The sequence below is a fragment of the Halichoeres trimaculatus genome, unplaced genomic scaffold (assembly GCF_033239565.1).
Source record: "Halichoeres trimaculatus isolate MK-OKI-2021-1 unplaced genomic scaffold, fHalTri1.1 fHalTri1_scaffold_8, whole genome shotgun sequence".
Lineage (NCBI taxonomy): Eukaryota > Metazoa > Chordata > Actinopteri > Labriformes > Labridae > Halichoeres > Halichoeres trimaculatus.
Window position 1 is genome coordinate 22730420 of NW_027437186.1, and position 16586 is coordinate 22747005.

General features: G+C 38.8%; 1 protein-coding gene across 4 annotated transcripts in view; it reads left to right on the top strand.

The window, feature by feature from the left end:
- Positions 1-16586, top strand: part of grid1a (glutamate receptor, ionotropic, delta 1a) — a 343051-nt gene that overhangs the window by 281561 nt on the left and 44904 nt on the right. For all 4 annotated transcript variants that reach the window (XM_074675675.1, XM_074675677.1, XM_074675678.1 and 1 more), the window contains one exon: positions 4065-4118. In XM_074675675.1, the coding sequence (XP_074531776.1) occupies positions 4065-4118 (54 nt within the window). The remainder of the gene's footprint in view (positions 1-4064; positions 4119-16586) is intronic.

Below are 16586 nucleotides of genomic sequence, written 5' to 3' on the forward strand. Positions count from 1 at the left end.
CTACAGAGACATTATCATAATTTGAATTAATGGATTACTCACACGTGAAGGATTTTGATATGTTTTCCCATCATACAGATTACAGGAACCCCTTGTGATGTAAAGCTTTTAATTTAAAGCTCTGAATTGTTGTGCCTGTGGAGTCTGAGCAGCAAAGCGTTTGTTTTTCAAATATTAAATAATGTTTGAGTATGTTGTCTTGTGAAAGCAATCAGTCGTGTTGTGTAAATCAGGAATGTTTTACATTCTAATAAAAGTACTTATTTAAAAAGACAATCTGTGGGTACCATCTGCATGTGAAAGATTTTGAATGATACAAAACCATTTACTTATGTTAAATCTTCCAGGGGGTTAGTAGAATACCTTGGCCCCTTTGCATGTTCAGCCATTGCCAATGAAAACAGACTATTTGTACTAATGGTGGAAAAAAAAGATCAACAAGCATGAACCAAGTTAACGCCCTAAAAGAGCATTGGACCCCACTATTACAGGTGATAACATCAGTGTTACCATACATATCAGGCTTTTTAAAGGATGGGGGACCTCATGCTCATACGTGACTGTCTAAGACAAAGTATGCAAAGAAAACAGATTTTTAGGGATCAAATGAATTCTTCAGTAGAGTATGACAATGGGGTGAGATACAGCAAATTTGAATTTAGGAGACACAATGCTTTTCAGTGTAACAGATGAAAAAAGGGAGGCAAGTCTCAAACTGGCAAGGCCCACTGCCGTCAACTTTGCGAGTTTGCTTTGCTCTTCACTTTTATGCTTCTCGGTCCTTTCAAGATGTGTGTGGTGAAATTTTGGAGTTAATCATACAACTGCTTGTAGAGTTATTCATCGAGTTGGTGGGGCAATGCAGCTTTGAAATTGCTTATTTTATTTTTGAGGTCTTCAACTGTGCACTTGGAAACAGCACAAGCATTTACCCCGTTTAAGTTCTTTAGCCAAACATTCTCTTTTTCTCTGTTATTTTTAAGGATTGAATCACTCATAACAGCTTTTTGGTAATTTTATATTCTTGCAATAAAATGTAAATTTCTTCTGCTGAAAAATTGATTATTCTTCTCTCAACTATTACGTTACCACTCACCATTCTTATTGTCGTTTATGCAGAGTACGCAAGCGCAATTCAGATTTGTTGGATAGGAGTTTTTCAGGATGTCCCCTGGACATATGACATTCTGCACCTTTCTTGCTTTCAACCACAACTTTGTAACTGGCCAGTTATTTGCAGTCAGCTGCAAACAGCCAAATAGGCTGTTTCGTCACTGCACATTAAGATTATTTTTCACGTTTGTGAAATGACTTTATATGCATATGGGTCCTAGACATGACCACCCTGATGTAAACCACTGGTTCAGATTGGACCACTTTTGTCAAAGGAATGAATTATTTGCATGCAATGAGTTTCCCCAAGCTAACAGTCAGAGAAGCAAAGTCAAAGAGTAAAAGGAAAACAAAAACAGTTCAAAGCTGTGCCTGTTATTAAAGGGTTTTTTTTTTCTCTGAGAAGATGAGTTTTGATTTGATACTTGATGCTGTACAAACAGAGACAATGCTATGACTGACAGCTTTGTCCACTCCTTCTGCGAAATATGATATGTGCAGGATTAGCAGAATAGAAGAGGAACCATCAGAGGAAATGCTCCAAGTTTACAAGGGTCATTGACCTTTTATTACTGTGGAAGTCAACACTAGAATCTACTTCACAGCAGGCAGCACCAACCTGAGGAGTCTTTGCTTTTTAATTGGCTTCACCAGCCTGCTGTGCGAGCTCGGGCTCTGAATGACATCGCCAGGAATAGATGTCAGCACACACAGCAGTGGGGGATTATGGCTTCACTTTTGTACAGCAGAAGGAGGTGAAGGCGCATTATCTGTCTCTCTTTACAGTCAGTGCTGCTCAGCAGAAATATATAACCAAAATAATCATTTTACCAAATAACACCATGCTGAGCTTTTGTTGTAAAACCATCTCAAAAGTCATAAATGCGCCCCCAGGTCAGCACCCCTACCAGCCCACACACAGTTCACTTCCATCTATCCGTTTCTGCTCATTCTTTTAGCTCACCTTTTGCCTGAAGCCATCCCTGCAGCTCTACTTTGAGAGCTGTAGCCTTCAATTTTCTCCAAGCTCTTGCACACTGAGACACACACACACACCTGCACATGCCCTCCAGTGTTATGTTGTGCCCGAAGGTTGTGCGTCACAGTTCTGTACCTTTATTTCATTTAAAATGTCACTTGCAGTACAGTAGAAACCAATATCAAGAAAATAACCATTAAAGTATCACAGTTATTCATGTATACAGTATCCCTCTCAATGTTCACTTGACTTTATGATTGGCACTAACTACCAGCCACACTGTGTTGAGATTGAGCTGTTTTTCTTTTTTCAACTATAAATATAGCTCACACGTCACACTTATATGTCCCAAGTCTTTTATTAAATAAATCTTTTCAGTCCAGCATCTGTCTGATGTTTCACAGAATCCACTGATAATGTTAGCAGATAGGTCTGAATTTCAAGGCAATTTCTGAAGGCTTACAACTCAGCTCTTTAATTTTAAGTATGAGACGTAACATTCCAACCATGGCGGTAAATATTGCTCTCGCCATGCCCTGGTCTTCATGCAGTTTGATGAGCTTAATCTGGAATGAGAGGAGCATTAAAATCAAATCATGCCCCCTCCAAGGTTAAAAGATCGATAGGCAACTTTGGGCGCTATGCTCTGCTCTGGCTGTTATTGATGAGCGGTGTGTTGTTGAGTTAAAATGCAGCAGGGTTCCACCAGTTACATGTTGAGACATCAGTCTTCATTGCTTTGTGTGAAACGGATTCATTTAGACACTAATGATAGCAATTTGCAGGGGAAGCATTCATGCACGTTAAGCATGACAGATATCAAATGTGTGCAGTCTGGTGACAGGTGGTGGAAGCCCATTAAGAGATGGATGGTTTAAGGTAATACCATTGGGTTTTTTCTCCCTTGTACTGAAAGGTTTCAGGTCATCCAGTGCATCTATATGCACTCGAGAAACCAAACTACCTCCATTATCTGATTCCTTGAGCATATACAGGAAACCTGGCTTCTGTAATTGAGGCTGAAAAAACTGTATTTCTCCTGGAAAAAAACTCAACACTTAACTCTGTTTTTGCATGACAAAGGCTTCCAACAAGCAAAAGTGACAGAGGAGCAGCAGGGATAAAATCTGAGTACTGTGCAAGGTGCGTCACTGAAATGAAATAAATCTATCAATGTCTAACAGAAACAGAAACTCTTGCAAAGAGCAACCATATGTCTAAATAAGGTTTCCTAAACTCAACATTTATAAACTTCACCGAGGAGGAAGAAGTGCATGGATGTCTGGCTCAATTTCAAGGTGCACTGAGGAGGTGAGAAATCTGCAAAGAGTAAAACTCAACCAGAACTATTATTTCAGGGACTTTTGTACAAAGGGTGGAAAATTTAAGAAGCTGTAGCTGCAGGAACTGTTGGCAGCTGCAAATAGATCTATCTGGATGTCTGAAATGTAACAATTGATGATGCATCTTATTTGTTGTTAGTCTTTTTTTTTTTCTTTAGAAGTGAAACTCCAATGCCACATTTCCCGACTTTTTTCCAACACCATCACATTTTTTGTGAGATTCACCTTTTTGTGCCACATTCAAAGTGTAATTCAGTAAGAAAGGTGAGATGAGCTAATAAAGTAAGTCCCAGCTGTGGATGTAATTTGTGCATCGGTGCTCAAGACATCACCATCACTTCCTGGGGAAATATTCAGCTTGCATGTAGCAGGTGCGCTCAGCATGGCTGGTTTGGGGAGTATGCTGCAGACGGTGTGATTTTGATTCATTCAGTGATATCTCTTCCCTTGACCCATCCAACCAGCACCCTCTCTGTGTGCCTGGAAGACTTTATATTCAAATCACTCTCAAAGACAGCTAAGCTTTGACTCGCTTTGACTATGGTGCAATTTTACTACATCGTGCTCAAAGTTCTGATGTCCTTGTCTCTTTCTCTGTCCTCTCTCCTTTTTTATTTTTCTCACTGCAGGCTGTGGAAACCAACCTGGCATCCAAGGACAGCCACTGGGTCTATGCCAATGAGGTGAGGCCAAAGACAAACACCCTGATATACACCTGAGTGAATTTAGACCTTAGTGTCTGTTTGCCTCTGTCAACACGCAGTCTCAATATGCTGCCAAGACGCACACAAACACACAAAGGCCCGTAACATTGTCTCTCTTTGCACTTTCAAACTCACTCAGACAGCTAGCACAACTGTTCTCTTTGTCCTGCTTGCCTGTGGGACAAGGCATTATTTAAACCAAAATACTTACCTTTCCTCTAACTGTTGATTTTATTTGTGTATTTTCCTCTATGTATAGGCGTTTCGGCATCTGACATTGACCTTAAATGGTTTTTAGAAGTAGCTGTGACAGCACAAAACTCTGGTGCACTTTGTGAATACGGAGCAGTGGACTCTGACTTTGGTGCCTTAGCGCTGCATTTCTATTGATTCACAGTGTTTGGAGATAAAGCCTGTGGGGTGAGGGTGGGGGTGGATAGGTGGGTGTAGATACTAAAAGCAGGGGATGAAAACCATTAGTAAAAAGTTTTTTCCAATTGATTTACCTCAAATATTGGCACTGCGGGGCTTAAAATGAGCTATTTGACACTAGCACATGCATTAGCATGTGTGTTTATTGAAATTACATCCTCACTTACATCTAAACATGACAAGTATTGATTAGTATTTTGTGATTGTGTGTGTGTGTGTGTGTGTGTGTGTGTGTGTGTGTGTGTGTGTGTGTGTGTGTGTGTGTGTGTGTGTGTGTGTATTGTACATTCTTGTTTGGGTTGACATTTTGCAAAGCCCTCTAAAAATACTCTGTGGCTCTAATGAATGTGTGTTTTGAAGTGACATTTAACTCTCTCCTCCTTGGTCTGGGTGCATCTTTTCAAAATTTTAAGGGGAAGCTATCGTCACCAAAAAGCGTAATACAGTATTTCTTTTTGCCTTTTTTTGTATCTGAATACTAAGATTCAACGTATATATATATATATATATATATATATATATATATATATATATATATATATATATATATATATATATATATATATATATATATATATATATATATATATATATATATATACTTGTGTGTGTGTGTGTGTGTGTGTGTGTGTGTGTGTGTGTGTGTGTGTACCCCAGATATCCAAGTCTCGTGTCTTGGGATTGGATGTTTTAAAAATTCCAGTTTCAGAGCCAAAGCATAATTTTCAAATGAGCTAAATTAACTCTAATGGAAAATAAATTCCCAAGTTGGCCACAAAGTTTACCAGACTCTAACCAAAGTGTTAGAAATAACTAAGTCGAAAATTACACACGAAAATTTCAAGTGAATTTCACTGCTTAAATATTGATTGACAAAAAGTTAATGAGGTTTAATATTTTTTGAAACCCTTCTGGTGTCTAGCAGCCTAAATTGCCTCATTCCAAACTATAATGAGCTTTTATCAAATAACCAGCTTGTATGTGTTAAATCTCACTTTGTATTTCGACAAATTGAAGGATTGAAATACAAAAGCTAACGAGACCTTGAGTTCTTCGCTGCAATTTCTGTAACTGACAGCTCTTTGTTTATATTTCTCTAAAGGACTTTTATAGTCTAAAAACACGATGTAGTCCTTAATTCAAAGCAGTATTCACACAATTCATGTATGCCTTTCATCCAATTACCACAAACCTCCACCAGGACATTAGCTTTAATTGCATCAGACCGGGGGAAAGTGTGAACTAATGACATGTTAATTTCAGAAGCATCCTCTCAATGGCTGATGGGATGTGGCTTACTGTAGACTAAGCTCTCCCTGGTGTGCATTTAAAAGGGAAGAATGTGCATAGTGGTATCATCAAATTATGAAATATATCCTCATTCTTTTCCTGTGTAATTCTTATGCGCCCTTTCTAAAGACAGAGCTTTTTGTTCAGCTTCCCTGTGTGACTTTTGCTCCCAGCTGAGAGTTTTTTTTTTTTTCTCACACTATCAGTTTTTGGTCTTTTGTTGGATCTTTTAAACCCTCCTTTCCACTTTCTCTTTGTCTGTCTTTCATTTCATCATCCAATTTGAATGGCTCAAGCAGCCAACATTCACCTCAAATGGGAGTAACAGAGACATGTTAAAGAGGCCAACAACAAAACTTTTATTACATTTCATGCCAGCACGTTTCTTCTCACTAATGCTGGTTGTAGGGGTGTGCTTGAATATGTAATTTGTCAGCCTGTAGCTTGATACCTGTTTTTTTTGTTGTTGTTTGTTTTTTTTATTTATTTATTTATTTTTATCATTGGTGTGCATCGACATGAATCATCATGATAATTGAAATATGTCTCTAGCTGTAAATGAATGATCCTCAGGCTCATCTTCCTAGAGGCAGTTTAAAATGAAGGTTCAAGGGATGTTTGTTTCCATCAGATCATGATTTGATTTCTTAGAAGCTCCTTACATGGCCAATGATGAGAGATGCATGAAGCTTTCTAATTTATTTGAACTAATATGGGGAAAGGCAAATGAAGATATAAGGGGTGAGTGGTTATTTTACAAAGCGCAACCACTGGCTGCACCAGGGAATTGTGACCAGGAAAGCAATGAGGGAGCCGAGCAGACATAGAATTTATGGCACGTATATACATGTAGTGGAAAAAAAAAACTATAAACCCAACCAGTACTGGAAAAGTATGACTGCTAGACTCTTTGGGAATGAGAAAACAGACTAATCAAGCGCTTCTATAAAAATAGCAACACATAACTCTTGTTACCTAGCAGTATCCTGCCAGCAAAAGCTAATGTTAGCTTATATAAATCACCATATGTCAAATTTAGCTAGAACTTAGCTTCCATGACAGTATTATTACAGTAAATTATTTATCCTTTTCATCCTTTTGTTTTTATGTCATAGTGTTGTTGGCCAAATTAGCATCCTCATAACTAATAGCATAATCCTCCTTTTCTGTGTCAAGTACTATATTCCTAGTAGTTAGCAATTCTTGTTAATGGTGTTCTATCACTAGTAATTGCTGACTTGCTGCAAATCCTTCAACCAAGGAGCGCAACAAAAATCAAGGGTCCTGCTCACTTGCACCACTTAAGTGGCATTAAACTTACAACTACTTTTACATCTAGTTTTGACTCTTAAAAATTCAAGCAGCATTGTTTGTACTCCATGCTAGTTGCCCTGCTCCCACCATAGCTGATTGCAACATCTGTACAACTCTCTCCCTTGGTAGCAGCTACTGGTAAAGTCACTACACTCCACTACACAGCCATAATACACTCAATACTGTTTGCTGCACTCAGGCATATCCTGTTTTCCTGACCAGATGCAGTCTGAGTGTGTCACAAAATCCTGCAGTGAAATAACAGTTCTCCATGTTACCTCTTGCCCCCACGGTCCCAGGGGACACTTGCTCCAATTCAGCTGCCTTGCCATAAGTGAGTTGTGACATTCATTTAGGTGATCCTGAGGCCCACTGTCAACCACGCAAACCCCTCCCCCATAAGCTCCCCTGGCTGATGCCAGCCTTTACAATCCCCCACGCAGGCAAAACAAGGTCTCACATTTCATTCAAATTCCACAACAAGCGGTTATGCTAATCTGCCACCAACGGCAACATGTTGTGGGATAACTGTAGCTGTCAAGCTAGCAATGTGGTAAGAGCTCCAAGTCAGATGTATGGAGATGTAAAAAGATGATGATGAGTGAGTGTGATCACAAGTCAAAAAACAATGAGGTGTGACGGACTCACAAATAAACAAAAGGGAATAATAGTAATTGTCTTTTTATTTAAGGCTTTCAGAAGAATTACAAACTCTCTAACTGTATGAAGTGACAATATGATGTGTTGGCAATTAAAGACTTAACAAAAAGTTATTATTAAGACTATCAGAAAAAGATATCTCAATAATTCAGGATTTAAAAAAAAGTGTAGACCTGAGATACTGACCTGTAGCCTACTCAGTTTTACTGGTCAGCCGCTCAAACACCCAGAAAGCTTCCCTGATTTAACCTCCCTGATTTTTCTTCTCGACTCAACATCTCCAATTTGCACTTGAGGGAAGTCACTTGAGTTATTTCAGCAAAATTATCTAAACTCCTGCCAGAGCAACAGAAGTCATTATAAAACTACCATGTGTAAAATTAGTTCAGTGTGAAAAGTTAGTGATAAGAATTCCATCCCTCAAACTGATGAAACTTGAGGGCTCAGACAAACACTGATGATTGAAAGTCGGATCAAGTGGGTTTGGCAGCAACCCGCGTCATGTGCCTTCAGGGTGTGAAACTTATCTAACACATGACCAACATACTAATATTATAGGGAAAAGCGAATGAACTTGAAACTGATTTTTTTTTTTTTTTTTAAGAGAGAGGGACAGTCAAAAGTTAAGTCCTACAGAATGTAATCAGGAGAAGTGTGGGATGACAGGCAGGCGTGTGTCTCCCTGAGCCACCCACTAAAACAGGGTGGTGCATCTGCTCGCACACATAAGGTTGTCTGCCTCTGACACTGTCTGTTGGTCTCAGATGGATTGCACACTCTGGGAGGATTTGCTGTTGTTTTTCTGCTTTCAAAGGCAGGACGGTGACACCTCAGAATGTTTGATGGATTAGGTGGCTGTGGCTGCTGTGACAGACACAGTCGAGGAGGACAGTCATGATATGACTGATGTCTTGGGTAACTGCCCATCGAGCAACTCACACAGAAACCCTGTTCTACTGACGCAGTGTAACACCACTGTGTACTGCAGGATGTAAAGGTGTTTTTTTATGTTCAAAAATATAAAAGCATTCCACAATGTGTTTTGGTTGATAGTTTTTTTTTCCACTTAATATTTTAGTTTTAATACATTTATTAAGACGATAAGTCAGCAGATGTAGAGAGAAACAGGGTAGAGATTTGAGGTTGACATTTAGCTAAGGACTGAGGTCTGTATTGCATTTTTACAACGGTCTCTAACTTTAGCTGACAGGCACAGTGGACAGACAATCAGTCTGTGCTCTTAACTGCATCGCCATGCTCAATGATTTAGAGTTGATCAAAACTGTGAAACACTTCACTAAACACGTGCACTTAGAAATCCACAAACTAAGATAAATCTCAGCATCAGCTTTGACATCACCCTTAAAGTTGGTTTTGACCTTGTTATTGACAGGCACCAGGGTACAAATTTAATCTGTGGAAATGAGAGAGCTGCATGTCACTTTTGTTGCAGATGACCTAACTGACACTGCATCCTCACAACAAGTACGACCAGTTTAAGAGATGCATGACTTGTATCTTAGATTAGATGCACAATGGGGGAGAAGAATTCTGTGTGATTCCCGTGTTCAAACTGTTTCACTGGCACAGCGTACATACTGCTCTATGAACAACAGCGATCCCATCTCATTGGTTTTAGTGCCCTTCTAGTGACAGTAAGTGTGAAAGCCTGCCTCTTCCACTGTTACAAATGGAACAGGGGCCAAAGTCAAAACATTTTTTTTTCTGAGATTTCATTCCTGTCACTAATTTGTTATGATGAAGCTGACTTGTATCCAAGTGTCAATTTTTCTCACACGTTTGGTTAAAATTAGTTTCTGCTTTCAAAAGATCACTGATTGACAGGTCTGGTGACAAAAGCAGCTTCTGCAGTGTTCACAACAGATTGTTGAAAGAGGGACAAAACACAATAAACACTGAGTCAAGAGAACCACAAGTTTCCGCTCCAACACAAGAATCTGATCAGCTGTGGCCCCTGAGGAGTCTTTGACATTTCATTGGTAAGTTAAATGTGTATTTTGTTTTGTTTAGCAGAAGTGGTGTGATGTCAGTGGTGTGATGTCAGTCCTATGGCTTTACAAGCCGGACCGCTACTGCTCAACCAGCACAATATGTCAGCGCCCTTTGAGGCAGTATTTTGGCTTCACGTCTCAGTGGGTGGAAATGAAGGCACGATGTCCATTCAGTCGGTGATTCTGTCACAGACTTTCTCTATAATGTTGAACAAACAAAGAGGCTCTCTAGGTTGAGGTTTCACCTTCAACTTTTCCCCTGGAGCACATTTTAATGATACTTTTACATAGAACTACGAGCCATAATAAGAATCTGTGCTTAGAAACCTTCCTCTTTGCATTTAAATCTGATTCATTCCATTTATCACATTTAATTGTTTCTCTTCTGATTTATTCTTTTTTTGGACCAAAGTTTAAGAGCAATAATTTATCTAAATTTTATCTCATATTCTTTGATCTTATCGTTATAAAGTGTAACTGATGTGCTGTTCTTGAAATCTCCCTCCCAAAGGGACTGCAATCTGAAGGAACTTCCTGGTGTGATTATATTCTTTTATAAGATAAACAAACTTGTCATCAATCTTGAAGACTTTCAGACAGGAGACTCCCTTTAATAACCACGTTATCTGAATGTTACAACAGTTATAGCCACTTTACATCATTTGGGTGATGAAGACAGCAATCCAGACACAACCTCATTAAAGACCCAAACTCACTCAGAGATACTGGGTTGCTGTACTCATGAAGAATAAGCTTTTGATGCAAGCATTTACACTCCATTCACCTTATCTCACTTTTAAGATAAGCAGACTCTTAGCCAATCTAATCTTAAGTTGCAAAGCCATCTTCTTCATTCAAAGTGCTTATTTTTGCACAAAGACAGGGTTGGGGATTTTCTGCCTCCAAACAAACCATCCTGCAAAGAAGTTAGATGGTGGGAGTGTTGGAGCTATATGTTTGTGCTGATGCAGATCAGACGGTGCAGTGCAATTTGGCATGAAATTGTGTTGGATTTCTGCCTGCTCTGAACACATGTTGTTGCAAATAGGCCTTCCTTTGTTTCAGTAATTTAAAGTCCTCGTCTCGCAGGCAATCATGGACAGTGAGCCGAAAGAATATCGCTTTTTCCCACTTTAAGCAAAGTTGTTGAGTCACAATTTGCATCGAAATGTTGGCAGAAATGATTAACTGGATGCAACCATTTTGAAAAAGGCAAAAATTATGAAACACATTTCATTACAGAGAATGCTATTGCAGTTTCAGCACAGCTTTGCAACCCTATCGGCTTAATTTCCTCACACTGAACTCCTCTTCCACTCCCATCCAGCCTCCTTACACCCACATCTGCTCATATAAACTGCAACAATTACATACATCCATATGTCTGTTAGCCTGCAGGTTTCACTGTTGAGATTAAATTTTCAAAATATTCAAAGAACTTCAGAGGCCATTTTAATTTGCAGTTGTGGACATTAATGGAAAATAAACTGTGGGTATTAAATAAGAGGGTCACTCTGCCAAGGTTAATGATCCGGTCCTACATGATTTGCAAATCCAAAAATGCAAACCATTGTTCATGTGTTTCGGTATATGGCCTTCTCTCTGTTGCTTGCTGCAGAGTCATACCCTAATCTGTCTCAATTTTCAGTGTGTTTCTGCAAGGAGACAGGCTACACCATTTCATTTTGCAAGTTATGTCAAGTTTCATAAAAGTTTTCCTGTTACTTAAAAAGAAATGCAGCATCCAAAATAGGACAACAGCAATGAAAATGGGCTATGTTCTTTTTGGCAGAGGAAATGAGAAACAACATTTCTGATCTCCTGGAAGTGTTCCACAAAGTCAGTTTGAACAACTTTAAATAGCTGTGTGTGTATATATATATATATATATATATATATATATATATATATATATATATATATATATATATATATATATATATATATATATATATATATATATATATTAGGGCTGTGCAACGATTAAAACTTTTAATTGTAATTAATAGCATGATTTCCCTGATTAATCATAATTAATCGCATTGTGAAAGTGCCATAACATCTGTCATGCAAACACTAAATCAGTACTTGTTATACAGTAGTGGCTAAATCACATATTAAGTGCAAATCTAATTTACAAAATGTAAATACAAAATTAAACTTATTGCCACTGTCAGGGCATTAAAGTGATACTCAGGGATGGAACAAGTTGGGTCCTATCACAAGGTTTAGGGCAGAAATTACCCCTACAGCAGTGTTTTTGTGCAGCAGAAGCCCAGGGCGCTCACACCAAACACCCCCTCCCTGCTCGTCAGACGGTTTCCTCTGCACTCAGACGGGGCCATATATTACTTGACCAAAAACACAAATAAACAGACTCCCACCCAAAAAATCTGATATCGGTCTGCATTCACGTTTTATTTAGAGAATTTTCAGCGCGTTACTTTCACACAAAAACACAGCTAAATAAGGCTCTAGTTCTCATCGTGTCTCTTCATCCTGGCAGACTACCTGCGTTTGTTTATATCTGGCACGCCGTGTGCGCGGACTGATACACTAAGCAGCGAGCGCCTTTAAGTTCCGTGGCGTTGCCCCTCTTCTCCATGCTTGTTTTGGTTACTAATCGTGTTTTTCTGCCAATTTCACTTCCAGTTCCACCGCGGTCAGCAACAGACATTTACAAAATAAAAGCATGTGAGCAACATGCACTAATGTGCGATAAAATATTCAACGCCGTTAATAGATTGACGGGTTAACGTGAAAATAACGCGTTAACTTGCCCAGCACTAATATATATATATATATATATATATATATATATATATATATATATATATATATATATATATATATATATATATATATATATATATATATTAAACTCAACCTTAATCATAATCAGCACAGCATCATAAAAAGGCAAAATAAATGTTTTTCTAAGAATGCTGATTATCATTAAGAACTGTATGTGGTGTTCTATAGTCGGCAGTTTTGTGTTCAGTATTGGTTTCCTTGGAAATGCAAAACAATAAAAAATGTATGGTTGTTCTTTCGAGTGAGGAGGAATGTTTTTTGTTTGTTTGTTTTGTTTTGTTTTGTTTTGTTTCTTCTACCAGCAGAACTAAATACTTAATGAACAATTCCAACAACAGACCTACCTTAAAGTGTGAAAGAAGTGTGACCTTATATACTGATAATCACAACTCTATCTCTATAAGTTCCACACAGCAGCAAAAGCCTTTGTCTGCGATAATGTGATTTTTTTTTTTTTTTTTTTTTTTGGTTACTCTTTTCAGAAGTACAGTTTGACACCAATTATTTGAATCTTTTACAAGAAAACCAGATGGGGAAATCCATTAATTGTTCCCTGATTCCAAATTATCTTCAAACTAAGTGATATGAAAGCTTTACGGACTGAACATTCATACTTGTGTCACACAAAAACTGCTCTTTTTTCTCTCTGATACTGCTGTCATGGTGACTGGGAAATTTTATTTATTTATTTTTCTCATGATGAAAGATTAATGAAAGTAAGAGGACAAGAGGATAATTTAGCCTATCTGTCAGCTCAGCTTGATATGATTAATGTATTTTGGTGTGTGGCTGTCATTGAGACATGGCTGAGCTGTATTCACTGTTTCAGGAATTTGAGTGGGTTACCTCCACGGAGCTTAAAACCTGAGATTTGGAGATACGTAACATTTTATGTTTCAAATCTTGCAGGCATACATGCTCTTTTGTGCTTCTAGTGCTGCTTTAAAATTCATCTGACAACCAATGAATTCCCTTGAACTCCTCATGTATTATTTGGGGATTCTCACGCACATACTGAACAGGGAAATTCATCATGTGGTGCCAAATAGTGAATAAATGGTCTGCTCTTTCTCCTTAAACTGAGGTGAAAGGCGCCACTTGGTCAGTCATCCCCCTTTGGTATGTGCCACTGTGCGGTCAGGTTATGACACGGATGTCAGCCGGGATGGTGACAGAACACTTGGACCGGGTGGCACTGGAAGTTATTCGCTTGGACGTGAGGGTTCGGCTCCGTGAACCATGCAGCATAATTCATCTGATTAATGTGTCATGGCAACTCATGAATATGCATACCTTCCACCTGAATGACTGTGAAAAGTCAGAAAGAGTCACTGGATAAAACTAGTTGTCCTGAAATCAGCTGAGGAAGTGATGAATTATGGGAGCTATAAGCACATGAATTATGTGGGGACAGCAAGCTCCAGCAGAAAAAAATGGTTGGTTAAAAAAAAAAAAAAGGGCTTGAATTGAGAAAAATGCTTCTGGCTCAAATTTAAACCAACTTTGAGGGGATTTTATTAGGTTATGAAACAAACTCAATGTGATACTGACAAAGCTATGTGAACACACAGAGCAGAGGAACATATGTATGTACAGTGACCAAATCCATGACATTTCTAAGAGAGAAGAATCAGAGTTTTTTTCAGACTAGTACGTACAGGAAAGGCTAGAACTTTGACAACTCATACCCTTTTCTCTAAATAGGACTTAAATATTCAATAAAATAAATGGCCTCACATCAGCTACTTTGAATGAAAACTTAAACATGACACGAAATTATTTTTGGACACATTATGAAGAATCTTGCAGCATAGAAAAACATTGTTGAACTGAACCACCATAGCTAAGACTGAAGCATGCATGATGTACAAATACTACATATACAAATACAACTATTGCATCTCTTCGAGAATGATTTATGGGATGGACGCTGCATTGTGTTTGTGACATGTCTGTCCTGAATCCAACAATTTTATAAAACAGAATCACTTATATGAAGCCACAAGGTCTTTCTGAGCTAAATTCCCCTCTACCTTGTTATTGCTTCCCCAGTCACTGAGTCAGCTAACCTTCCCACTAAATTGACATTACCATTTCTGAGTACCACAGGACTGAATGCAGTAATAGCTTGTTCACAAAATGATTTTTCACTTATGTTCCAAGTATTACAAGCATCATCCGATGGACCTTTTGTCTGCATGCAGATGTAAATCCATTGGCAGACGCCATTCCTCTTTTTCGTCATTTTGTGACAGAAGTCATCTGCTATTAGAGGTGGCTGCTGGTCAGTCAAGGAGGAGAAGCTCATTTTTTTCCGGCCTACATCATAAATTTGTTTATTTATTTAAATGTAAATTCTACCCTCCGTTCCTTTTCAAGAAAATGATCTGTGACCCTGTTGTACCAACCAGGTGTTTTTTCCAGGGATTTTACCATCATCATTTTAACGCTCGTTGTTTTTAAGAAAGGTAAACTTGCTGAGGATCGATAAAGCCTCAGGATCAGTCCAGAACAACAACTCAGAACATGCTCAGGTAGAGGGATATACTTCAAGATTGCTGACTGGCTCATTTCATTGTCAATCAAAAAGGGATTCGGCCTCAGACAGATCATCCAATCATCATACAGAAGCTCAGTGTCCAGGCCAGACCACTGCCTCATAGACCCTCAGAGACGCTGAGCATCCCATCTTCCCGATGGGCGGGACAAAACCCAGCGTTTATCCAATGACCGTCCAGTTTCCACAGTGGAACAACCCACTCTACGCTTCCCCGCTGAAGTCTGAGGACGCTCAGCGTCCAACTGCGTTAAAGCGCTGAGACGCTGCGGGGATGAATGAGGAGGAGGTCAAGCCAGTTACCTGTGATAGGTAGCTGATTCTGAACAAAAGATGAAGGAATTCCAGCGCATATTTTGTCAATGAAATGTTCACATAGCAGTACATATCACCACTTTTTTAGGGGACGTTTTAGGGGAAGCTGAGCTTCCCTTGCAGTCTTAGAGCAAGCGCCACTGTCTGCTGTGTACAGTAAGATTTAGTGTATTTGACTGTGTCTGATAGCTTTGTTTAATCTAAAAAGTGAGCTGTATGCTATATAAGTATAACTTTTACAAAACAAGAAATGCAGAGATGGGTATTCTATTTTGTGTTGACATCTAACTCAAAAGTTGGCACTCCAAGATGCAAACAACTGCCTGATTAATCTCCCTTTTAGTCATTAATTTATGATTATGAAATTAAAAAAATGTTGAGATACCACTAAATAAATTAATCTTGTGGGTTGCAAATTTGTATGAAGACTATCAAGGACAACAAGTGACAAGCAGAGGAGGCTAGTTCGAGTCTCTGCAAATTGGTCAGGGACATTGAACCGACTCGCCACAACTATGTACTCAACTGCCATATGGATCACTGGCAAAATGGCGATAATAGATGGTTATAGAAAGAAGTTAAACATAGAAAGAAGTTAAACATTTGCACAGAAACTGTATGCTTATGAATGCTGTGGGATTCTTAAACAAGAACAGCCTAATAGTGCAACGTTGACGAGCTACAGTTGATCCCTGTGAACCAAGGCAACATTACAAATAAACATACATCAAGACAAAGAATTACAATGTTGAGATAATAAGACACTGAAATCCACAATGTATGATGTAAGAAGAAAATTACCTCATACAGTGAGGGAGAGCAGAGTCTTCTGTAGCACAGAAGAGGTCGATGCAAAAGGGAGAGATCAAAAAGCCTGATTAGGGAATCATACAGAGAGCGTGGGCTCAGGCATGTGTGCGAAAAGATTATATCAACCCAGAGCTGCTCCGAGTTTGACCCGATGGCAACCTTGCAGCTTTATTGTCAGATAGAATATGAACCCAACGTTACCCCAGAGACTCACTGTCTGCCCGGCATTGACCACAGACCTCA